Source organism: Hippopotamus amphibius, chromosome 8 (genome assembly GCF_030028045.1).
Source record: "Hippopotamus amphibius kiboko isolate mHipAmp2 chromosome 8, mHipAmp2.hap2, whole genome shotgun sequence".
NCBI lineage: Eukaryota > Metazoa > Chordata > Mammalia > Artiodactyla > Hippopotamidae > Hippopotamus > Hippopotamus amphibius.
In genome coordinates this window covers 142,931,768-142,958,074 of record NC_080193.1, presented here as the reverse complement: position 1 = coordinate 142,958,074, position 26,307 = coordinate 142,931,768, and the positions used below count along the sequence as shown (strand labels likewise).

The 26,307-nt window shown below is 44.1% G+C and overlaps 1 protein-coding gene and 1 pseudogene across 10 annotated transcripts in view; one reads left to right on the top strand and one right to left on the bottom strand.

The window, feature by feature from the left end:
- Positions 1-26,307, top strand: part of STK39 (serine/threonine kinase 39) — a 282,065-nt gene that overhangs the window by 101,878 nt on the left and 153,880 nt on the right. For all 10 annotated transcript variants that reach the window (XR_009055030.1, XR_009055028.1, XR_009055027.1 and 7 more), the window contains exons 6-10: positions 3,077-3,186; positions 3,439-3,540; positions 5,685-5,818; positions 13,768-13,816; positions 13,919-13,984. Coding sequence is in view for 6 of the 10 variants with exons in the window: in XM_057744396.1 (XP_057600379.1) it covers positions 3,077-3,186; positions 3,439-3,540; positions 5,685-5,818; positions 13,768-13,816; positions 13,919-13,984 (461 nt within the window). In the remaining 4 variants the exon portion in view is untranslated. The remainder of the gene's footprint in view (positions 1-3,076; positions 3,187-3,438; positions 3,541-5,684; positions 5,819-13,767; positions 13,817-13,918; positions 13,985-26,307) is intronic.
- LOC130858372 (transformer-2 protein homolog beta-like) lies at positions 948-2,218 on the bottom strand (annotated as a pseudogene).

Below are 26,307 nucleotides of genomic sequence, written 5' to 3'. Positions count from 1 at the left end.
AACATGAGAGTAGCAGTGGGAATGAAGACTCCCTTTTTCAATTTGTATTCCTTTTACTTGAGGTTGTAATCCTGTTGGGAGTAAATGTAAATAAAATGAAACAGTCAACAGATTTCAACTCAGGGAACTCGTTCCAGTGTTATTGCATAACTTAAAAATGTAGACCTAACGCACATGCCAATATTTGACCTTGGTTTGTCCTTGACATTGTGCTCTAGTGACTGCTGCCATCCCGGCAGTCACCAGAGGGGGCCAGTGAAGGAGAGTTATGTGAGAGCAGTTTGGAGGGGCTCCCGCCGCATAGTCTGCTGCAGCGTTTTGAAGTGTTGACTCCCATTTTTATTATTATTTACCAGCTTACTATTGAGGGGTCCTTGCGGTGGCTCTTCCTGGTAGGTCTGTACTAGCCCTAAGGGGTTGATACTTTAACTCATTAACTAATTTTAACCATGAGTAAAAATCTAAGCACAAATGCATGCGCTAATAATCGCTGTATATTCCCTCTCTACTTTCACAAATACAGACATCTTTTTTTTAAGTTAGAAAGAAAAGTGAAAACCAAACTTTACTGTTGCTTTTTGCCATTTGGTAGCATTTTACACACACAGGCTTCGATCTTCAGAATACCCTGGATTCAGTAGAAAAACCATTTAAATGAAGCTTTGTACAGTAGAAACGTCTCAGCAGTCAAAATTTAGACTGTAAAAAAATACACGCAAAACATGCTTTTCTGAAAACACTTAACTTTGAACAGAGCACCGAACTACACAAATGCAGAATGAAAACAGCATTTCGACTCCACCAAAAGCAGTCATCGTCAAAGGTGTAAAAGTCACCTAACTTCACCAGGTACGGCTCACTTTTTGAACAGGAGACAGTAAAAAATATTGCCCACAAACAGTATCCCAGCTCTAGGGCAGGTTTCAGAAAGTCTTCAACTTCATGCTTTAATAGCGACGAGGTGAGTGTGATCGAGATCCGGGACGTGACCGGCATCCTCCACGACTATAGCAGGGAGAAGGTGACCATCTTCTGTGTATCTGATCCCTGTCTTGAGCGGCTCTCCATCCCCCTCCTCCCCCACCTCCTCCTCTGTATGATCTGCTGTAATAGCCCCGACCAGCATAGCCTCAATCATATCCTCTGTCGTCGTAATCTCCAGGGTGTGAGCTGCCATAGGTGGGTCTCCCCATATAAATTCCTGGCGTTAGGGTATGTGGTCTTTTCGTTGTAGAGAAATCAACTCTGATCCTACGTCCATCAAGCTCCATTCCATTGGCACGCTCTTTCGCTTCCTTGGCATCATCTACATGTTCAAAGTATACAAAGGCAAATCCTCTTGAATGTCTGGACTGCTGGTCACATACAGTAGACACGTCAGCAATTAGGCCATATTTAGAGAACGCTTCTCTGGGATCTCTTTCTCTAGTGTACAGGCTCAACCCAAATACTCCAGGACTACAGTTGGGATCAGGATTTGCCCGATTCCCAACTTGACGCCTGCGAGTAGACGTGGGTGAGTGACTATGGCTGTGCCATCTTCGATAATCTCTACTGTAAGATCTGCTACGGGATCTTCTGTGGGAGCGGGACCGAGACCTTGACCTTGTATAATGCCTTCGGGAACTTCTTCTGGATCTAGATCTAGATTCAGATCTGGACCTGGACTGTGATCTGGAACGCCTGGAATCTTCCTTGGAGCGAGACCTTGCAGGGGTAGTATGCCTTGCAGATTTCCACTTCTGGAAGCAGAACGGGATTCTTAGCGTTAGTGCTTTCTGATGCCAGATTACTTCTTATCCTAACTTCATTTTTATTTCTTTTCTTCATTGTTCCGTTTCAAACTCTGACTTCTTTCATCTTCCCCACTTCACACACATTGCTCAGTAGTCTACAAGTGGGACTTCTGGTCTGATAATGAGCATGCATTCCTTCTTTTATTTTTTCAAATTTCAGCGACACTTATTCCTGAGCGTCAAATGCTCATTTCTCAGACTTGTCCAGTGACGACTTACGCCTTTTCCTCCCTCAACGTGGACCCGCTCGCCGTAGTTCTGCTCGCCGCCGTCACCGCTCGATGTGCTTCAGTGGAAGCCGCCAGCCTCGCGCGCCTTCCGTGTAGGGGCTCAGCCGCCGCCTCGCACCACGCACGGGTTCCCGAGCCGCCGAGAGCCGCCGCGCTCCTCCCCGCCTCCGCTCGGGCGCTCACAAACGTCATTTTTGCATAAGTGCTTGTACATATACAGTATGCCTAATTAATTCATCTCGCAAAAAAGAACTTCTAATATAGAATGGATGTCAAAAAGAGTATTTCATTCTGCAAGCCTTTGCATCGATACCTATGAAAATGATCGAGAAAGCAAACACTGAAAAACACCCAGTCTTCGCTGACTGGGCTTTTTTTCCCTTTGTGTTGATTGCTGCCTGTGGACAGACCTGGGCACGTTGGCTTTAGGCACCTGGGTTTGCGGATTTGCCATTGTAATTTTGGCTAAAGTGTGACGGAGCACTGTTCCAGCAAGGGCATGGGAGTGTGGAAGATGGGTGCTATTAACCCTTCATGTCAAAAAAGAAATCCACTCCCCAGGCATTGATGATGTAGAATTAAAGAGGCTAGAAAATAATCACATTAAAAGAAAAATGTCAAAAAGAACGACATGCTAGTTTTACTATCTCCAGTGCCATCCTTATAGGTGATTTTCTAAAATGAGCCTTAGCTAAACGCTAAGGTCCTTCATATTTAATTTAGGGCATTGGGAAGGTGTTTGTATTTTTATTATAATCTTTTATGGTTAGTCATGACTTGTGATATTGTTTTGGTAGAAAATATAAATTGATATGCTGAGCTTTCGGGCTGGTGGGCTTGCGGACCCATTACCTGTGATGAGGGCGTTCTCTGAAGTGCAGGGAACGGCGGGTGGTGGGCCTGCCCTGGTGTACACCTGAAAGAGTGCCAGTGTTTGGTACAAGACATCACTGTTGTGAGGCCTGCCAGGAGAAGATGTTCATAAAGTCAGAATTTGTAAGCGATAACGTCTTACATAAAATAAGGGTGATTTTTTTTTTTCCTTTTCAGATTTTGGGGTAAGTGCTTTCTTAGCAACAGGGGGTGATGTTACCCGGAATAAAGTAAGAAAAACATTTGTTGGCACCCCGTGTTGGATGGCCCCTGAAGTCATGGAACAGGTAAAAAAAAAAAACACATAAAACCCTGATGTTTTGATTGACGTAGTATATTATAGTTGTACGTATCATTAATACAGTAACATTTTGTTCAGATCAGGCCTTTAACTAGAATGCATCATGTAAGGTTTAATTCCCGATCGCAAAGTGATATCAAAGTCGTGCACACCCAGCTGCGGACTTCTGACGTAATACAGACCTCATCACGTGTAACATGCCTGCTGTATAAGTGTTCTTTCCTGCTTCCTTTCTTAGGTGAGAGGCTATGACTTCAAGGCTGACATGTGGAGCTTTGGAATAACTGCCATTGAACTCGCCACAGGAGCAGCGCCGTATCACAGATACCCTCCTATGAAAGTAATTACTCTTGGGAATAACATGTCGGCTTTGAAATATGATTTCATGGAATCCATTCTCTAATTCTCTTAAACACAGTCACGTTTCTTCTAGACCTGAGGGGAATTCATGGAGGGATGCAGCCACGTTAAATGTTGTCTGATGCTCTCCGTGGACAGGATGGGACAAAAGTAGCACAGTTCCCAGCCGTGAAGCTTGTTTGACATTCTGTGCACAGCAGAATGTGCCCAGATTGGTTGATGGAGGTTGATGGCTGTGACAGATGCTGCTGATGACTCTTTTGTAGGATACCCCCGGCTCCCCAAGAGAAATCTAAACATGGATTATAGTGGTATCATCTTTGCAGATGGATTTCCCAAATTTTCAGGGCTTTTTTTTTTTTTCTCCCATGATCGGTAACATTTCACTCCTGTTCTCATAAGTGTCATGTTTGGTGACATCTGAAATAAGGGAGCCCAGTGTTTTTAGGAAATAACATATATTTGGATACTATTTTTAGATTTTTGTTATTCTTTTAACTGGCCTACATCATTATTTCTGTTAAAGTTGGTGGTATCAGGGCTAATTTACCCAAGTGGATTTTGTTTTGAGGCTGAAATAGTTGAATAGAAATTACAAAGGTATTTCACAGAGAATATGGTCCATGTTTGTTTCAACTTTTTCCCTAGGATTTTATTGGCAAAGTTTAGGAGGATTAAAAAAAAAAAAAATCCAAGAATAAAAAAAGTTAAATAATTTTATTGATTAAAAAGTTAATACATTCTTATTGTAGAAAATTTGAAAGTATAAATACAAACAAAGAAGAAAACAGTCATCCGTAATCTCATCAGCCACAAACAATCCCTGTGGATCCCTACGTTAAAGTTGTAGTGTAGTTCATCACATTGTTTTTCTCTATATATTTATGTACATATTTTTAACGTAGTAGGGATTTGGGGGTTGTGTGTACACATCTGATTTTGTTAGCAAAAAATTTAAAATTGAGGTGTGAACAATTGAAGTGACCTTTTGAGAAAAAAAAAAAACACTGAAGCAACTTTCATCCTGTTTTTCTCTATTACTTTTTTCTTTTTTCTTGTTTTTTTTTTATATTCCTTTCACTACTTTTCAGTGTTTTCCGCTTGAATCCAGTCACTCACTAATCCCAGCCTCAAGTCCTACAGGACTTTTCTTTAAACCTCAGAGATCTCCCACTTTTCCTTCGTTTGCTCTTATCCTCCACAGACAGTAAACTGTCACTTTAATCCTTCATCTGTTCACCATCTGAAAATGTTTGAAACGTGTCTTGGCATGTATAGCATTTGCATAAATTAAGGCTGATTTATGCATTAATGAGGTTTTTTTTTTTCATTTTATAGGTCAGTAGTTTGCTACAAATGCTACTCTTTTTAAAGCAAATAATTTTGACATTAGTGTGAAAGAGTGGAATTTTTTACCTCTTCCATGTGAAAGCTGTATTTTGATTTTGTTTTGTCCCATTCCTAAAGCAGCATGGCCTTTTGTTCTGGTTACGGTTTTCAGTAACTCAGTTGTATCCTGGCTATCTTTCAGTGTCTTACTGTCTCAGTTTTGCCAAGCCTTTAAGCAATTTTCTGTATGTTTTTCATTTAAAAAAAAAAAAAGAAAAAAGGAAATCATGTGTTACCTCTTGGGATGCTGTGGATTTATTTTTAGGGCTGGTAATGTATTACAGAAGCCTTGAGTACAGGCGGTTCCTTACTTAGGAATGACCTGTGCACATGAACGTTCCCTGCTACTCTGGGCCTCTCTTCCTCTCCCCTCCGCAGCCCCCTTTCCCAGCCCGAGCCCCAGCCCGCACTCAGGCGGTGCCGGAGCTATGTGCTCCTGCAGGCAGTGTGAGAGCCAGTTCCCAGGAAGCTCTTGTTCTGGCCCCTTTGGGAGAGCGCTCGTAACATACAGAGCAGATTTTGTAAGTTCTGTCAATGGAATAACGAAAAGGTTAAAGGGCACGTGAACAGATTTGCTGAGTACTTTGAATACACACTTTCTAGAAAATGAAACTCATGGGGGAGCATGTTTGTACCTAATCAAGGAGGGTCTTTGAGGCTTTGGTGAAAAATGAAAAACTCAGTTGTAGCACTTGCTGTCCTGAGATCTTGTCTTCCTGTTTGTTTCTGCTGCAGGTGTTGATGTTGACTTTGCAGAACGATCCACCCACTTTAGAAACGGGAGTAGAGGATAAGGAGATGATGAAAAAGTATGGCAAGTCCTTTAGAAAATTACTTTCACTGTGTCTTCAGAAAGATCCCTCCAAAAGGTATGTCAGACCGAGTGGAAGAGTGAGTGACCATGACTGAGTGGGGTCATGACAAGGCTTGGTTTGTGGATGGGAAAGGCTGTGTGAGGACTCCTAAAGTTTCCTTCCATCTAGTCCAAAGGAGATCTAGCTCTGGTCCCCAGGTTTCCAACCTGTTAGTGGAAGCCTTGGGTCCAAAAGGGAGAGAAGTGAGTGAGGACAAGGGAGAGGCAGAGGAAAATTTTCAGTGTTAGTAAGAGTGGCCGTGCTTGTTAGGTGTGGGCTCTGTCATGAAAGGAAATGAAATAAAACAGAAATCAAAAGCGATTGGCAGTGGTGCGTGCAGAAGCTGAGCTCATATTCTGCACTGTGTAGGTTGAGCTGACCTCTCAGAATTTGAATATCCTGCCGGCTCCAGTCTAAACCAGGCAGAGCTACTGAATTTTGCATGAGCTTCCTCTGAGTTGCAGAACAAGTTGTTTGTGCTTTTTAAAAGATTATCAGTAAAGAAGATTAACATATTTACATTAGAAGGATTAATCATAGAAACAGAAGCAAATGGTTTTAAATTAACTTTAGTGTTTCCTCTTTATTGCCCTGCACTATGGTATGGCTGTTTTCTGAGTTTGTTTCTTCCTTCTTCACTTCCGTGACTGTGAAACATCCTGGGTAGTGAGCGTAGAGCTCAGTGTCCTTTGTCACTTAAGGGCGCATGTTAGTGGCGAGAACAGAGCATAGACCGTGGCTGGGTAGGGACCCTCTGCGGTGCTTGGCTGTGTGCGGCACTGTCCTAACATACGGCACTGTCCTAACACACGGCACTGTCCTAACACACAGCACTGTCCTAACACACGGCGAACTTGGAGTACACACCTGGGGAGGCTGCTGAGAAGTTCCTGGCTACCCTTATTCCCCCAGGACTCCAATCTGACCCTTATGTCCTAAAACGGAAAAACTGACTTCTCTTCTGGAGCTTTCTTTTTCAGGGAAGGAACCTGCTTTTCGAAGGATTCCTTTGTTCTTAAGTTCTTTATGAAACGGAAGCCTTTTGCCTTTGCACAGTGATCTGCTGTTTGGGCAGGCAACCCTTCTCTAGCATAAACACAGTTTCCAGTATTTTACCCGTTCTTTATAGCAACTCTCTTCATCCTTTTACATTTTACTGAATTTGCCTTTGAATCTTTTCCATAGCAGCTACCTTTCTCGTGGAGCCAGATCTAAAGACTCTTTGCTGTTAAACATCTTGAAATTATTTATTGTAAAAGGGATGCAGCACTTGCTCGCCTTCCCCTTGTATTTGGTGTCATCTCCAACATAAGTTTTTGGCATCACCGAGGAAACCGAACTTGATCCTCTAAAGCTCAGTGAGAGAATACTTGCCTTCCCCATAGCACTGGATGGTGACGGGTGGTATTTGTGGTTCTTAAACTAGCAGAGGCCCCACCTAGTGGTGGTGACGGGTAATGCTGCACAATTCCTGCTCTTTCAAAAAAAGATGCTGTAGGGTAGAATTGTTAGTGTACTTACTGACATAACAATATGTTTCTTTAGGAGACTTAGAATTTGGTCAAAATAAATCAGATTAGACCATCATATGTTATATTTAACAAGCCATCCTTATTTCTCGATAATCTTGAAAGTCTTTCCAGATTTTATTTATTATATGAGCTCAAATGTCAAGTTCCCACCACCCCACCAAGCAACAGCAACAATAAGAACAAGTTTTAGAAAAGAGCCATACAGCATATACTTGAATTCTTACAATGTTTTTCCCTCAGAGTACTCTCTTGGTAATATTATTGATCTACAAAGTATTAATAGTGTAAGGACTTCTGTTAGATATTTTCTCTGTAACATGATCTGTTCTCACTGTTGTGCAGTTGTCCTCTATAACAGAGAGTGTTAGTGGTACACAGACTTCCCAGGTGATGCCTTCTTGTAATGAAAAGACATGATGTAGGAAGTCTAAGGAAAAAAGATACAGAACATGTGAGAATGGAAAAAAAGCAATATTTTAATAGTTGAATTATTTGTTGTATAGGGTGCAATTAAAAATACGTATTCATGACTGAATTAAATAAGTAAACATTTAATTGCTGTGCAGGTCTTAAAGAAACTGTGAATATTTCTTAACTTGTCTACCTTTGTTTCTGTTGTCCAGAGATTTTCCCCTCTTCTCCTGTCCCTCTTCTTCCTGTCTTTCAAAAGACTTAGTGCAGAGGCCCCACATTCGCAAGGTTAGATACATCTGCCTGCGATTCCTAGCCCTGCATCATCTGCATGACTTAGTTTCCTTGTCTGTAAAATGGGCCTAATAACACCACGTCACAGGGTTGCTGAGAGGATGGAGATAACGCATGTGACGCAGAGAGCACGGTGCCTGAGCCTTCTTAAGGGTTCGGGTCATTGGGATTGCCATTCGTTATCTGCCTTTGTCTTCCTGACCCCGTGGAGTCATTGCATCCTCTGGCTTCCTGCAGTGTGTGGAAGACACGTCTCTTGTAGCCCTTATCACACTGTGTACATTTATTGACTTACACATGCAATTTCCTCATGGGTTTCTGAGTTTTTTAGAGGAGAATCTGTGCCTCTCGTCTTTCTCTCTCTCTCTCTCTTTCTGTCCACAGTGACTGGTCTGTAGTACGTATTCAGTGGTGTTTCTTGAACACCTGTAAATGATGGGGAGCTTGTAAGCTGGGTATGATTCGGACTCCCTGAAACAGAGTTTGTGAACCAAAGCAGATCGGAGTGGGTTGAGGAGCGAAGGCGAGAGTTTTGACCATTACATCTATTTTTGTTGCTGGCATATAGATCCTCTACTTGTAGTCTAAAAGCAGTTGACTGGTACTGAAATCCTGGTCTTGCCGAGTACCTTTTTAGTAATGAGTGAAAACATAGTCACAGGGAAGCAGGGACTAGGACAGAATCGTTCCCATGCAGGAGCCCTCAGGCTAGCTGAGACGGAGCTGTGCTTTCTGTCTATCTTGAGAGCTCGTGGAGCTTTCCTGTTGCCTGAGAGCTGGGTGTCAGAGCTCTTAGTCTCATCCAAGTCTGTGCCCTGCATTTGCATAGGCAAAGACTTGCTTATATTTGCATAGCAGAACATTTTGCTGTTCTTAAAAAAAATGAGCCTTAATCTTATAGGTTACATCCTTCATATGGATGGCAACTATAAAAGTGACTGGCATTTTTTTTTTTTCTTGAGCAACAGAGGGGTGGATGTTGCATGGGTACATCCATTGGAAACAAATAAAACTTGAATATTTCTTTCGAGGGGTGGGATGGGGTGAGAAATGCAGCTCTGCCAGAGGTCAGTGTATTGTTAGAAATTAAAATGCTAATTTTTAGAACTAAAAGCTGTATCCTATTCACCCTGAATCCTTCGAAAATTATTTTAAGTCTCAGTGGACTTAGGTTCATCCATATGTATTTGAATCCTTTAAGGGATTTGCTTCTGAGAATGTTGGTACTTGCAGACTCCCACACTGTTTTTAAGGATTTAAAATTGAATCATTACTCAAAGCCCTGGGCCATCATTTTGGTTACTGGTATAGCATTTGAGCATTTCTCGTAAAGTGGTGCTTGTGTTTACTTTGTATTGTATTGCTTGGTAATTGTTAGTGGACACGTAAGACAGAATGGTGCTTATAGAATTCTTTCTTCTGTAGTACTTGGCTAAGAGGCAGGCAGCATTGATGGTTCTGCATTAACCCTACGCTAGTAATCCTCTAGAGCGTAAGACTAAAACAAAACACACAGAAGCCCTAAAATCAGACGAGCAGCACGCATCTTGGCTTTTCTCATGCCTTCTAGCACTTTCCTCCCTTCCTCACTTTCCTCATTCTTTCCACCTCCACTTCCACTTTTCCATACTTTTTAATGAGATAGTTTGGCACATGAAAGATTCAGTTCCAAAAAGGACCTGCTATGTAGTTCTCCATGTAGAAATTACCCATTATTTAACATAAATATTAAGCCTGTTAAAAAGGGAATGTGGCTTCTTAAAGCACCTCTCATTTCTTATGTCATTGTGTTTCTGTATCTGATGATGAAGGCTAAGAGTGGCGTCCAGAGGAAAGAGTTTTCTCTGCAGCATGCTTTTCCCCTTTACAGTTTTGGTTACCGTAGAAATGACCTTGCCAGGGAAGGGAACGTATTCCTAGCCCTGTATCTCCGGGTATGTCTGGCATTTCCCAGCCTTCTATCTGCATTGGTCCTACACGTGACCTTGGTATGCAGAAGGGAGGAGGTGGGGGTGCAGAGGAGAGAGGGAGGTGTTTGTGGCTCTCCTTAGCGCCTCCACTGTGCACAGACGCACCTCTTCCCTTTTCTTTTTTGTTAGCATGAGTCTTCTTTTCATTCCATCGTTCTCCTGTTCTCTCCTCTATCGAATAGATGCTTAGAGTGCCAACTCTAGCTCCAGAAGTTGTGGTTTGGTGCTCAAATGTCTAGTAGGATCCCTCTTACCCCATATTTGATTATGGCATGAAACGGAGTTGTCGCAGTTTCGTCGTCTGTGTTAGGCTTTGAGGATATAAAAAATGAATACTGTGTGGTCCCTTTCTTGGAAGGGCTTATCCCTAGTGGGGCGGAGGCAGGGAGATTCAGGAGCAGATTACTGCAAAATGTGGTGGCTTGGAATGTGTGTGCACCAAGGTGGGAGCAATGGATTCTGTTGGCTGTAGGATCTGGGAGAAGCATCTCTGAAGACGGGTGACGTTTAAGTGGCTCCTTGACTGACAAGCAAAGGTGTGCGTGCCAGTTGGTCATAAAGCATCTGAAGCAAGAAAAGTAGTGTGTGCTTTGTCATGAAAGAGCGAGAGATGGCTGAGACCATCTCTGTAGTTGGAGGATAGAGTTCCCGTGGGACATGATGAGGCTGGACGAGTCGGGATCTCAGGCCACTGAAATCCATTAGGCAGAATGAGAAATTGTTTTCATTTAGATGCCAGCTAGGGAGCAGTGTGGATGGTGGGTTGGAATGAGGAAGAGAGACGTGGCGGGCAGACTAGCCGGGAGGCTGTGTCATGACTGCCTCGACCAGAGGGGATGAGGGTTTCTACCAAGAGAGTGAAGTGCCCTTGAGTTCCTTTATCATCTTGATTTTTTTAGGTTTCTTTTCTTTTCACTTTTAAAAATGAAGTCCACGTTGTTTTGTATGCCTCTTGGTTTTCAAAATGTTGTCCCACATTGTAAGGTACCAAACATGCCCAGTCCCTTGTGTAATGGTTCTCCTTTCTGTTTTCTCAGTAGCCCTCTCCTTTCCCCAAACACACGTCATGTGTTTGAATGTTCTGGTCTTCCTTTTCCAGTCTGACGACTGACTGTAGCTTTCCTCTGCCAGGTTGTAAGTTGCTGAGGGTAGTATTTATGTGTCACAGCCACTAGAGTGTGCTTAGCATGATGCTCGACACATAGCAGATGTTCGGTATAGACTTACTGCGAGAACGAAGTGATGAATATGGGGAAGCTGGAGGCCAGAAAGTTTGCCAGTAGTCACTAAGCGTTGTCTACATTAAAAAACACAACCCAAGTTAAATCACTTTGGCGATCCTTTTTAGTTCTAATGCCTGGGAAGCAAGGTACAAATACAAGGTCCAAAGTACACATTCATGAATGTGAGCCAGCTTGCCAGGGGTTATGGGACATAAAATGTAAAGTGTGGCCCACCTGTTGTTCCGACCTTTACTTACTCAGAGCAGTTAGCAGTTCGGGGCTGTTGATTGCAGTGGCTGTGGCAACTTGGGGTTCTTTGTTGGGTACGTATGACCAGTGTTCCATTTGAAATTGAGGAAAAGAGCCATAACAGTTTTTTTTTTAAAGAACTTGTATTGAGATACAGGTAACATACGATAAACTGCATGTATTTAGAGTGTACAATTTGGTATCCCAATCTCCCAGTTCATTCCCCCCCAACCCTCCCCACTTTCCCCACTTGGTGTCCGTGTGTTTGTTCCCAAGAGCAATAACAATTTAAAGAGAAAGTTTCTTTGCGCAGAAATACAGTTTATGATCCCGGCAGACTTACACAGTTTGTACGCCGTTGTACCTAATGATGTTTCCTGATTCTTTTATATGCTTGGGATTGGTCCCAGGAAACATTTCAGTGGAGCTTCCTGGTTCAAAGCACTGGTTTCTAGCCTCTTCACGTGTGAGAACTCCCTTTTAAACTTGGATTCCCTTAACGCAGTAGTCTTGGTTCTTTTGGCTGTCACTGCCTGAGAGCGGACCTAACGGTATTCAGTCATGCCTGCCTTCCTTCCAGTTGTTTATTATGAAAAATTTAAAACATGCAGAAAAGGTGAAAACATCATACAGTGTTTGCTTCTACACCAACACGTAGATTCAACAGTTATTCACATTTCCCATCTGCTGTACCTATTTGTCTACATTTTATTTGCTGAACAGTTTGAAAATAAGTAACAGACTTAATACATCAGCTTGCATTCCCTCCAAATACAGACACGTTCCTACATCACCACAATGCTTTTCCACACCTAAGTAAATGAATAGTAATTTCCTAAAATTGTCCAATACCTAGCACACTCACCTATCTCTGTTTCTAAACATCTCTTGTAGTCTCTCCCCTCTCCCCTTCAAATTCAGGATTCAGGAGAGGGTCACGTGTTGCATTCGGTTTTATGTTTCTCTAAGTCTGTTTTAATCTAGAACAGTCCCCTCATGCCCCCCACCGACTTTTGAAGAGATCAGACCAGTTGTCTTGCTGACTGTCCTATCCTCTAGATATATATGATTCTTCCCTCATGGCTGCAGGAACTATACGGATGAAAAAAGCTATTCTTTTTTTTTTTTTTTTTTTTTTTTTTTTGGCGCATGGGCTTAGTTGCTCCACGGCATGTGGGATCTTCCTGGAGCAGGGATCAAACCCGTGTCCTCTGCATTGGCAGGCGGATTCTTAACCACTGCGCCACCTAGGAAGCCCAGAAAAAAGCTATTCTTTATGGAAGAATGCCAGCTATTAAATGTAGAAGTGATGAAGAGAAGCAGAGATCAGTGTTCTGCCACCTCCTATGAAATAATTATTTCAGGCAAAGAGGTTAAAATCATCAGGTGAAGGTTTCTCTGGAACAGGATATTCATATCATGGCGAAGTGTTATCCAACAGAATACCTGCCAGTTGCAGAGTGGAAAACTTACCTTGGAGAGATATCGGGCCTGGGACTGAGTGGTTAAACTTAGCATCCCTCCCAGTGAAATAATCTGTGTTATTATGTGCCTCCCACGTGCTGCAGTAAGATATGTGCCATCTATGAAGTGTTCTCCCAAATGCTTGTATCAACCTAGCCGCGCCTTAAGACCCAACTTGCAGTTTATGGGAAATACAGGACAGAGAAACAAGTTAAATGACACCACGAGGAAACAATCAGACCAACCCCAGAGTGCTTGTAAATGAACCAGTGTTCTCTTAACCACCGTCACATTTACCTCCCCTTGAAAAACAGTGGTCCACGGACACTGGAGACCGGGTTGCTCGGTGGGCAGACGGAGCTTGTACACATGACACGTGGTCCCCTTGCAGAAACTGCTGCCCTTGGGGATTCCTAGAACAGATCATAGGACACTGTGGTCATAGTTCCTTTGATAGGGTCGTACTGCAGCTTGTACTACTTCTTAATAGATACAAGGATTTAGCTCACAGACGTGTCAGCCTGCCGCCCTCTGGAAACACTGAGTTCACTTAGGGAGGTGGAAGGGTGACGCGTGGGAGGCTGATCCTGCCCCGATGCTTACCGTACAGGAGTTGATGTGTTTTGCAGGCGAGGTGTTTGGAAGGAACTGGAAAGTTGTCACCATTTTATTTGGTGCCAGCTCAGGATTAATTTAGTCTGTGGCTTGGCTATTCCTGAAACTGGTCTTCCAGAAAGACTCTAGGATTAAGTTGTTTCATCGAGGCAGTGTCTTTATTGACTGGTCATTGTTTCAACTCTAATTTATTATTGATCTTTCAGGCCCACAGCAGCAGAACTTTTAAAATGCAAATTCTTCCAGAAAGCCAAGGTAACATGTTTAAAAACCCAAGTCAATCTGCTATTTTGAAATCACTGTGAGTTTCAATGTATCATATTGGGTGTTCAACCGTTGGGAATATTTGTTTTGCAGAACAGAGAGTACCTGATTGAGAAGCTGCTTACAAGGACACCAGACATAGCCCAAAGAGCCAAAAAGGTAAGCACCCGGGAGCCCTCCCGCCCCCGTGGGAGCTGCTCCCCTCCCAGGGAAGTGGGGCCCGTGGAAAAATAGGAAGACGATGTCCGCATATTCAGGATATGTTATTCAGAGGTTATCTGACTAGTCATGACTCCGATAACTGCGTTTTGCCTTTCGGTTATCTCAGCCTCCTGTTGTGCGTTTGGGTATGGAAACCATGTGAAACTCAGATGATTTCATTTTGCCATTTATTGGCTTTGCTTAAAGAAGGTCGGGGCAGGGGCCGGTGTTGAGGCTTCAACACTGGAGAGGTAAAATACCTTTGAATATCTTTTTGTTCGGGGTGGGGTGGGGGCAGGGATTTTACCGAGGAGGAACAGTCATTTTTAATCCGTTTGAAATGACAAAACGAAAAACAAAACTTTGGTTTTTAATGGTTATTTTGAATATCTGTGGGATATAGGTTCTTTTCTCATAAAAGACCCATGAGTTCTTTTGTAGTCTATGTTAACTAAATTATGGTAATAATTACCTGAAAAACTTTCCATTCTAGTATTTAGATTTTTTTTTTAATGGTATGTATGTGTGAGTGTGTTTGTATGTGTTTACCCAGAGTTTTATTTATTTGTTATTACAGATTTCATTGTGGTATGAAACCTAACAAAATTTAACCTCTGGTTTGGTTTGCTTTAGTTTGATGGTAAAATTATGTGAGATATTTATAATTTAAAATATTGATGTAGTCAACAGATTTAGAAAGAGGAAGTTTTTTTTTTTTTTTTGCGATTAATATTTATAGAGAAAGGTGGCATGAATCCAAGTTGTCTGCTCTGTAAATAAAATTGGCAAAGAAATATGCACGAGAGATTGCATCCCATCACGCCTAGGTGTAGGTAACTTGGACTAACTTCTTGACATTGCCTTTTCTAAAACACTGGGTATGAAATACATTTAGCTGATGCTTAAGAATTGCTTTAAACAGAGCTTAAATTAGACTGCAAGAAGTGACCTGCTCTGTGTGGGTCTCTGAGCCCCTCTCCTGGACCCGCAGAATTCCGTGGGGTGGACTGTGGGCCCAGGTGAGGGACGGGGGGTCGCTGGGCTGACTGCGGAGACCTGAGCCAGGGCTGGTCTCTGGGGTGGCTCTCAGGGAAGAGTGAATGTTTGGCGATGGTGGGTCAGGGGCATAGCCCAGCGGGCAGCACCGAGGAGCCGCAGCTTCGCTTTGAGGCAACAGGACGTCAGAGTGCGGGGCTCCTTCTGAAAGGCCGAAGGCGGTGCCTGGGGCGCTTCTCTGGGGCCTAGGGGTCTAGTGTGGGGTCTTTTGATCCGATAGCTAGAATGTCACCCAGAGTTGAAGAAAGCCATTGACTTGTACAGTGTGTGTCCCCAAAGGACCCTGTTGTTGGTTTCCCTCTGATCTCATCCTGTCACTGTTCCCTGGCGGGGGATGCTCTCCCAGGCCTGCATCCCTCCCAGAGCTCTAGCCTCACGGCTTCAGCCCCCTGCGCGGTATCTCCAAACCATGTGTCTTCCCTCCCGAACCTCATCTCTCTGCGCTCTCTGCTGCTTTCTGAGCCACCTGACCTCAGAACTCTGGGATGGTTTTTATGTCTGAGGCCTCCTTTGTCTTCCGCATCTAAACCTGCTCCAAGTCCTCTCCACGTTTCCCTCTGCAGTGTTGCTGGGAGTGTTTCCTCCTGTTTTTAATTGAACATTTGCTGTAGATCTCTAACTACCCTGCTCCTCCCTTTCCTCCTTAGACACTAGTGCAAGGTGAACTGTCTAGTCATGTCACTTACTTGGTTTCCAAAATTAAACAAAAACAAAAGCAAGTAAATGGGGGGGAAAGTTTGTATCAAATAAAGTCCAAGCTCCTTCATGGCACCATTTCAACTTCCCGCCTTATGCAATTGACCCTTGAATGGCACACCAACCCTCTGTGCAGTCAGAAATCAGAGTATAATTTATAGTCAGCCCTCTGTGTATGTGGTTCCTCCCTATCTACACATTCAATGAATTGTGGGTTGTGTTATACTATAGTCTTTACTGTTGTAAAAAATCCATGTATAAATGGACTCGTGCATTTCAAACCTGTTCAAGGATGAACTATATTCTAGACCCCAGCTGAACTTGAACCACCCACAGTTGTCACTACATTACCCATACTTTCCTTTGAGACTCTATCAGTGAAGAATCTGTTCAGGCTCGCACTTTGTTTCCTTGTTCTTTTTTTAAAATTTAGATTATTTATTACATATTATCACATCACAGTGTGTTGTGCATTCCAAGTTCCATTTTGCATGTATCTGAAACAACACGCGGCCCGAGTTTCCGGAGGTAGGATTGCCCAACCATGTCTTCTGCCTTTTTACTTGCTCCTCCTGGCTTGTTTTGTCATCCATCCCTTCAAACGGAAAATGACCACACATCCGAGAGTCACGCAGGGGAGCAAAGGAAGAATATGAATTAGTTCTTTAAATATCTTCATAGAAAGAGAGGGGCCCATGATAATGTTATCCTGGCTCTCCAGCTGCATTAAGTTGGCTGTCTTCCTGTCATAGTTCTTATTTTCAAGTGCACTTCGGGGGTCCGCTCCACTCCCCTCTCTACCTGTAGGTTCCGTGGCAGGTTTGCTGAGCAGGCCGCGTCGATCCCAGTGCATCTTGTTTACATAGCGAGTGCCCGTGCGTGTTTGCGGACGCGTGTGAACACGTGCTTCGGTGGACCAAGGAAAGGCCAGTTGAAGCTGCGTTTGTCTCTCACGTGAACCCCCCCCCCCCAATGCTTGGCCTATACGTGTTTCCTAGGCTCCCTGTTGATACCAGACAAACCGCCCTCCTTCCCCTGGGCTCGTGACGGTGGTGAGTAACCATACTGTTCCTTATTTGAAGCTCCTCATGCAGGCTTACTGGCCACTAGGAAGTAAATGTGATTTTCATTGCCACGTGCATTGAAAACCTTGGTGGCACGATGTCTTTGCTTGTCCTGGGTTCTCGGCGTGTGTAAGGAAATTTCACGTGAAAGCTGACACAGGAGAGTCCTTCGTGTCACTCATTCTTGGACGTGTCTTTATTGGCATCTGCTCGGCCACCTCACCTCCTGTTTGCTCCGGTGCCCCTGCGTTGATGCTGCTCTGGTTTCCTGGTGGGGGTTTGTGCCTCAGAGGCTCCTTGGCTACGTCGGTGCCTTGAGTTTTGTGACCTCAGCTTGTTGTTTTTAAAACAGAAGCAGACCGTTTGTGGATATACGAGGGTTTACGTGACCACTGGCCTGTTGACCAAGCTCTGGTCATTTAGGCAACCATGTTGACTTGAAATTTGTTGTCATAAACTATAGGCTCTGCTCCTCCTCTGTTACGGTAATCAAAGTTAAGAGCTGTTTTTCAGTATGTATTTTTCTGTAACGTGAGTAACTCTCATGTATGGGGGTGGGGGGGGACTGGTATTGCAGCTGCTGTCAGGAGGCCCCGTGCAGCCCATCAGCGCGGTCTTTTGGTGCAAGAGAGACAGAGGTCTTTCATTTTCACATTTGCCCGGAATGTGAAGCATTAGTTGAGAGCCACATAATTCCACGTGGGTGGGTGATCTTGTCTACATCCAGAATGACTTCTTTAAATCAGGAAAAAGATGGACTCCATCAGACCAGTGTGGTTTCTCTGGTAATTTAGTGACATAAAATGATTGTTTTTTTCTTTCTTTTTGGGTGTGGTAGTTGCAGACATCAGGTTTTTTGTTTGTTTTCCCCTTGGAGGCAGCATATTTGGTCTATTCTGGGTTCTTTTGCTGAAAGATAGTGTTGTTTAGGGATCCTCTTAAGTTTCTTTTGCCTTGATTTTTCTGTCTGTGAAATGGAAATTGTCTGACCCCGGGAATGTGATAACGGGTAATGGGAGATTTGCTGTTTCTGGACCTCAGGACACTCTGTAACTTGTGCATGAGAACATGCTAATGATGGCCCGTGAGCACAGGGTGAAGTGCAGCTATTACAGCTTCTTTTCAGCTTCTTGCGTATCCTCGTCCACGAGAGCAAAAGGCTCCACAGCCATTAGTCCTTCTCATGCGGCTCTCTCGGGGCCCGTCTCCAACCATGTGTTGGGGTTTGAAAGCTTGTCCGCGTGGTGTTCCATCATTTATGCTGCTGGAGTCACTGGGTGGAGAAGGTGCACGTCATTCTCTTAGAATCGAATGCAGATGCTTGGGACTGTGTGCACTTCCTGTGGGAGCATCTACGTGTCGGAGTTGGCTGATGTCTTTGCTTTATGTTAGCAAAATGAACCTGGAGTCACCCCATTCACATTCATATTCATACACTTTTCTGTGGCTCAAACCCACCAACAGCAGGGCAGGGGCAAAGGGGCATCTAAATGGCAGCTGCTTAGCCAACGCGTGTATCGGCCAGAGAGGGATGATACGGGGACGCGTAACACACCGTGTATCATTTTATGACGCGTGTCTGTGTTCTCATGTGGAGGAGAGTCACTGCAGGATTTTTGGTCTGACTTTTCTTGATGATGAAATTGAGACGTTAGAAACGGTTAGTGTTGATCAGAAGGAGGAAAGGAATATTGTATCACTGCCACATTTGGGCGAGCTGGAAACACCAGGGTGGTATTTGTGGGCCCTGGAATTTCTTCAGTCCGTCTCTAAGACTGATTTCATATGAAGGACCCAAGGCTGTTGGTTCCTTTTGATCCTCCTGTGTGCTTAGGAATATTACAATTCACATTTATTTAATACTTGACATGTATTGATAACTTGTACTGTTTTTACTTTTTATTCTGAAGTAATTTCAGACTTACAAAAATGTTGCCAAAATAGCACAAACGTTTCTGTATGTATTTCCTCTCACTCTTTCTTTTGGAATGTTTCAAAGCTATAGACATGATGCCCTTTATCTTTGAATATACTTCAGTGTGTATTTTCTAAAAAACAAGGACATTCTCTTACGTAATAGTATAATTGTCAAAATCAGGAGATGAATAGTGACAATTAATTTTCAGATCTCATACAGATTTTGCCAGTTTTGCCATCTGTCTTTTACCTGGTCAAGGATCCAATCCAGAATCTTGTCGTTGTTGTGTCTCCTTTAATCTGAAATAGTCTTTCTTTTACAACGGTGACACTTTCGAAGAGTACAGGACAGTTATTTTGTTAGCCTGTCCCTCAGTTTGGGTTTGTCTGGTATTTCTTCATGATTAGATTCCGTGTATGCATTTTTGATGGGGATGTCTAGGAAGTGATGCCATGTTCCTCCTGGCATATCATGGTGACGTTATCACATGCGTAAGGAGGTACCTGCCAGCTTCTTCACTGTAAACACAATTACCTCTTAATAGGATGACTTCATTAATGTTACATTGCTTCTTTATATTAAAAGAAAAGGTAAAGTCATACTGGGTCATTAGTCTTTTCTTAAAGAAACATTTCTGCTTGGTGTCATGATGGGCGTATATTCACGGGATGTTAATGTCAGGATTTCCCTATGATTTCTGAGCAGTCTTGCAGACAAGGAACGCTTTGCTAGTGTGTGACGTTCCGACGGAGGTGGGAGGTGGCAGTGGTGCTGCTCCAGCTCCTGCACCGGGTCTGGAAGCAGAAGCAGTTGGATCTGTGTCCTTTGTTGGGTGAGCTGCCTCATCTTTCGGAGCCTAATTTGTCAGATGGAGCCGAGGACACTGACACTGTGCTTCCTGGGGGGTGAGAGGTGATCTGCCCGGGGAGTCTGGTGCTGTGTTTGACTCATAGCGGGTGCTCCGTCCAGCAGTGGCTGCCGTGACCGTCATGTAAATAAGGAGGGTGGTTTTTGTGGGTGTAGGAGACAGGCATTTTAGAAATACGTAGTGAAACAGGGAGTGAGGAAAGAGGCCTGGTAGCGGGCGGGCGGGGATGGGTGATGTGGGTGTTTCTCCATTGCTGTTGCTTTGGGCAGAATGGAGTAAGAGTCTATGGAAGCCAACAAAGAGAAGGAGAGAGTGACAGTCGTTGTTTCCTCATCATAGCCTAGTCACCTGTCTTTGCGTGTTCTTTTCTGCCCCATCAAGGTGCTGGCAGTGGGCAAAGGCCAGGGCATTCCCTCTCTGCAGCATCCCCTCTACTGGGTGAAGGGCAGGGTGTGTTTGTGAAGAGCCTAAGAATGGTAAGAATTAAATACACACAGAGCTGATATGCTTTTACAGCTTTTAGATCACTGTCATATATGCTTCCTTATTTATTTTAAACAGTTGTGCTCCAAGGCAGGTAGGGCAGGTATGATTATCACGCACTGCAGAGCAAAGCGTGGAAGCTGAGATGATTGGCTTAAAGTCACATGGCTAGTAAGAGGCAATTCTTACGTCTGGTTCTGTGCTCGTTCCACTGAATCGTACCTCAGAAGGAAGAAGGAGAGAAGGGAGAGGAGAGGAAAGAAATATAGATGCAGAGGGTGGGCGGAATTAAATGGCACAAGCAGGAAAAGCTGGCTGGCGGAAAGGCGCATGTGTCACTCTCAGAGCCATTTAACACACCTTGATGGGGCAGGGGTGTCCACGCCACTCGTGGGCACGAGGAGATCCTGTAAGCTTCGTTGTGGGAATGTGGCGAGTTTGCCAGGGTTCTAGCAGATGTGGAGACAATAAGGTGATAAAAGGGCTTTGAGGATTCTAAAGGGAAGAGAGATGGCTAGTAAGAGTTTGGTAGCATCAGTAGTTGTTAAAACCTGCCAGAAGCTCAGCTTCTCGTTCATAAAGTGGGGAAGGTAATAATATCTATCTCATGTCTTTGAGAACTAAATTAGGTAAAGCATAGGAAGTGTATAGCACAATAGTTGGCACAAAATAGTAAGTGACACTAGTTATTTTCGTAGTCATGATAAATTTTATTATCTTTTATAATCGCATATATGGCTTTATTATTACAGTTTTGTTATTATCATGTCACTATTGTTTCTGTAACCTTTTTTCGCTGCTGCTGCTGCTCGAGGCACCACTGCTGCCGTTGCTGTTTCTGCTGCTGCTATAGCAGCTGTTACCATCACGACCACTGCTGCCGGTAGTGGACACTGAGGTGTAGACGGTCCAGGCGGTGAAACTCACCTTTCACTGGGGACCACAGTGCAAGCATCATAAGACGTGGAAAATTCAGAGTAGCAGAGAACATGTAGGATATGGGCATAGAATACGTACTGCAGGAACAGAAAAGGTCATGCAGCTGGTCCGCGGGGGAACAGGGGGAGAGGAGGGAGGGAGACTCACACTTGTTGTGGGCCTTCACGCACATGTAAAACACTTGCTTTACGTCTGTCTCATTACTGAAGCCTTATAGTAATCGGTGAAGTCCTGAGTGATAGGACAGAGGATGTGATATGTTAGATTATTAGGACTGGTTACAAAAAAGCTATAAGTGTTTTGAAAATATTAGTGGAAAAGAGCAGCCAGGATCATGCATATCTCCTGGCTTATGGTCCTTCCGTGTGCAGACCTGAAAATGGAGACCTAGGCTGGTTGGGCCCCGACCAAGGGTCACACTGTCAAATAGTGGCCGAGTCCAAAGCCAGCCTCCCAGTTTGCTACCATTCAGTCTCTTCTTTTAGTCAGTAAAGAGGGAAAATGAGTCTGAATTTGTGCACAATGGCCTTTTTTCCCTCCTGGAATCTTATAATTAGTTTATAAGGTATTGAAGGTTGTGGGTGGGTTTCAGGTCTGTGCCATGTCTGCCCAGCAGAGGGCAGTGGCGGGTTTTAGTTCTGTGTGGTCCTGGACCAGGAGCTGAGCCGCCGTCTGCAGCTTGGGCGAAGGTCTCAGCCTCGGCTGGAGTAGACGGACCCAAAGTATGTTAGGCCCCTACTGAGCTACTAGGTACTAGTACCGAGTCCTAGGCACCTGCGTCCATTGGGGTGTTCTTGTTTTTTACTGGGCAGGAGGCTGAAGGGTGATGGTTTAAGTCCTTCTTGTTGTTACCACTTTGATTTTAAATTCTGCTTTCTATTCACAAATCACAGTAATCTAACGTTTGTGTGTCACATAATTCACGTCAGAAAGAAAAATCTCAACTTTGAAGATAGAATTGGAGCGCTTCCAGTATTTTGTGGTCAAATTAATACCATCCCGGGTGGTGGCAGAAAGTTCCAGAAGGTTCACAGGTCCCTGTAGTTCTCCTGAGAGCCAGGTAAACAGGGAAGGCGGGAGTCAGAGTGTATGTCACCGCGAGGGAGAGGTGAAGAGAACTGTGTGCACGTGACCACGGGTGCTGTGGGTTTAACATCAGTACTCCTGACCATCCAGGCAGGCCCAGGAGTGCGTGTCCTCTTACGGCTTTGTGTCCCTCTCCCCTTCCTCTTGTTTGGAAACAGCTGTAAGTGCTGGGAATACATCCTATTGAGGAACTTCCGTGCTCACAGGGAAGAGGGCTGTGGCGGTTGGTGAGAGAACAGTTGGCCAGCGGTTACAGTTATTGGCTTAGCTGGACAGATGTTCCCAGAGCAGAAGCTCATTGATGGTTTCGTTATTTTTGAAATTGTAAACGCGTTGCTTTTAGTCCGTTCAGAATGCAGCGTTCATTTGGTCAGAAAAATGCTTTTGGTCACTAGGGGGTGCTCTCAGAATAGTTCATTGACTCTCAGACTCTGTGGCCAGGACTTGCTTCCTAGTCTGTCAACACCCTTGCAGTTGCAGACATCTTCCTTTGGCTCTATGCCGGCTGTAAGGAGCTTGACTGGCGTTTGTGCCGGGGGTGAGGTAGGCAGAGGGGAGGACGGAGGAAAGAACGCGGGGGAAGAAGCATTGTCCATCACTTTCAATTCAGTTGGCAAACTGAACTGAAAGATGCATGTATTCTGGGTAGGTGCCCTCTTTCTGGTGGCATTTGACACAGAGCAGAAAGGATCCGCTCTGGAAATTGTGATTTGCTAATCCCGGCAGCCCAGTGTAGGATGAATGTCTGCATTTTCAGATTGAGATATCTTTTAGAGACACCAACTGCCCAAGAGAATGTCTTAAACTTTTACAGATCTTGGAGCTCCGCTTTTGGAAATTTAAAAATAATGACATACATTTTGAAAATATTATGAGAGGTGCGGTTTGTCCAGCTTAGTTTGTGGAGAACTGATTGCTTTCCGTTACTGGGAATGAATAGGCAGGGTCAGTGGCCTCATTTCACATCCAGTTGGATTTTTGAGACCTGTGTGTTCAAGTGCATTATGTGCTTCATTTTTGCTTTTGGGAAATATGTTCACTTTCACCTAAGCTTGTGTGCATCAGGGAACTTTTTGAAACTTAATTGGCATGTGTGTGCCAGGAGAGGGGCCCTGCCTGCCCGCCTGCCCATCCAGGGCTCACGGAGCATCATTGATACCATACAAGGTACTGACTATACCATTAAGGCAGTCTGTCTTTATTCACCTTTACAGCTCACTCTAATACTAGCATCCTGTTTCTTTTAAAAGTAGATTAACCATGAAGAAAAGGAAAGGAATTTGGCTATCGTTACAGAAAAACTAGTATAAAAACTTAGCAGATGCCTTTTTAATCTTGTCAAAACTCTGATATGATCGTCCCTTCTCCCTGGTTTAAAACCAGTCAAGGGCCTCTTGTCAATTACAGGGTAAGTTTCAAGTTCCTGCCCCTGACAGATTAAGGTCCATGTCACTTGTAGGGTAAAGACCATGCAGAGCTCCCGCGATCAGTGTTTGGGCCATCTGTCCAGCCTTCCCTTCAGCCACTCGCCACCTCGCCCTGGACACAGTCTCATAGAAGGCCTGGTTCTGCTTTCCTACCGATACACTCCTGAAATCCCGTGTGTGTTTTCCATGAAGGTGCATGTACCGGTCCCTCTGTTTAGGCTTCTCCTTGAACTTTTGTCTTTCCGACTCCAGCACCTCTTCCGTGGTGCTTTCTCTTACCAACCCCCCAACCCTGCACCCTGGACTGTTCACCCGTCCTTCATTCCTGCTGCTTCTGATCCTCGGCCATAACTCCCTTGTGGCGCTTGGCATCTTTGGTAGTTTATTTCCTCACACGTTTACCTTTTATTCCAGACTGTGAGCTCCTTGGGCACAGGGTCGGTGTCCTGTTACCCGCTCTGTCCCCAGGACCCAGCACAGTGTCTGGGTCAATCAAGTGTCTCTGGAATTAAAGTTCAGCGAGCAGGGCTGTGAAGTTATGATGACAGCCTTTGTGGGAGTTGACAGGAGAGCCCGAGGGGAGGCAAAGCAAATCTGCTTGTAGTTTTAAAGGAGAATTGTTAAGATGGTTTCCAGCTGGTGCTGTGTTCTTGTATTTCAAGCCTAAGCCTCAGAGTTTATCTGATCTTAGGTTTAAAATCCTTTGTTATCTCCAACTTGCTAAGAGTGTTGGGTGAACCAGTTAATTTTCTCCCCCTTTGTCGCCTTATCATAAAATAGAATGGTTAGATGGTATTATGTAATAATTGTGGATTACCCACTTTGGATTGTTTGACAGCAAAAATGTAGTCCCTAGCACTCAGCATGTTTCTGTATTATTAGTTTCTTCACCCTGCAAGTAAGCATATAAGTTTTCCTGTTACCTGAAGCCACATCTAATTAGGAATGTATTGCAGAACGTGATTTAAATTAGTTATTAGTACTCTCTCACTTTGGATTACCTGTTCCTTATCTCCTCATTTAGGGGAACTAATTTAAACTTAACCCTTGTATCACGATCCTGTAAATCTTTAAAACAAGTATGGCATTTGGGAGAAAAGGAGGTGGAAGAGACAGAACATAATGGAACTTGTGTACCTAATTCGGGAAGGAAGAACTCCATGCCAGTGGAAGAAGTGCAGACGTGTTGCCCTCTTTCCTCCTTAGCCCCCTTACTACGTGGCTGTCATTCAGCAGATGTGGTGTGGCCAGCAGAGGGCATGGGACACATGCTTAAAAAATCATGTGGGGTGGGGTGGCGGGCTTTGCTTATTTACGTTCATCAGATTTGATTGACATAATAGAGATGCGTGACTCTATTGTTTAAAAAAAAAATCCAGAAGTATCTTTTAAATGTCTTTTTTACTTCGAAATTTGGTAGTTTTAAAACATATTAAAATTCAGGAGGCCCAGTTAAGGTTGCACTTTGATAAAGGATTTTCTAAGCTTCCCATTAAATCAGTTCACAGATTCAAATACTGATTTAGAAGGGTGTATAATAACTTAAAATTTTTTTTCCCTCACTTACAGACATACAGAAAGACAAGGAGCCCTTATACAACGTGCAAATCAATAACAGAGCTAAGAGACTGAAACATCAGCCTTTCATTTAACCCAGATTTAAAAGGCCATTTGAAATTGTTTTGGTCGTTGTACAACGGGCTTGTTGGCTGATTGTAAGTCAGTTGGGGAGGAACTGGGAAGGTCTGTTTTATCCGGACCAGAAGGACCCCTTGGGAGATAAGGACAAAATACGGAGGGGCGGGCTTTCTCTGTGACTTTATGGAAAGCAGAAGGAGGCAGAGGAAGGAGAGAAGGGAAGAGGAAAATGAGAACTGAAGCCCGGAAAGAGGCAGAAAAGGCCCAGGGAGAGGGGGACGCACTTGGTCAGGAAGCTGGGGTCCGGAGACGTCTGCGGCTGAAAGTTAGGACCAAGCTTAGGCTCTGCAGACAGGCCCCAGCCGATCCCCCCAGCCCTCATCTGTGAGATGCAGGCTGTTCAGGGGCTTCCCATCGATCTTCTGGGGTGAAAACCAGAATCCTTCATCGGGCCTCCAGGGCTTGGCGTGGGCTCGTCCCTTCCTCACCCTTCGAACGTGTCTTGCGCTCTCTGCCCAGTTCTCTGTGTGTCCACCGGCCCAAGGCTCTCACAGGTGCTGCTGCCCCGTGTATGGGGGTGTCAGCCCCTCCGTCCTCAGCCGGCCTTGACTTCAGCTCATTCATTTCTCCAGGAAACAGAAGGGGAATCATTCTGGATTTACTGCTCTACGATCTACCTGCATTTTCATTTAAAATATCTGTGGGCATTTATTTGTGTCATCAGACATAGATTTACATAATCCTTTTTAACGGCCGTATAACAGTCTACTGCAAGAATGACGGCAGTTAATAACGGGTTATTTCTTGATGGACATTTAGATCGTTTCCAGGTTTTTTTTATTGTTAACCACACAGGGATGAACATCATGGTACCTGCATTATTGCATACATTGTTACCTAATTTGTTAGGGTGTGTTTCTAGGGATGGAATTGCTTGGTCAAAGAGTGTATGCCTTATAGGTTTGATATCTGTTGGCTTAGTGATGTTCAGAAAATGGGAGGCTTTGTATTTCAGATCTTATCCTGAGTCTCAGGTCTCTCATCTGTAGAATAACTTATTACTTACACACACACACACACACACACACACTCTTTGCCCAGTGCCT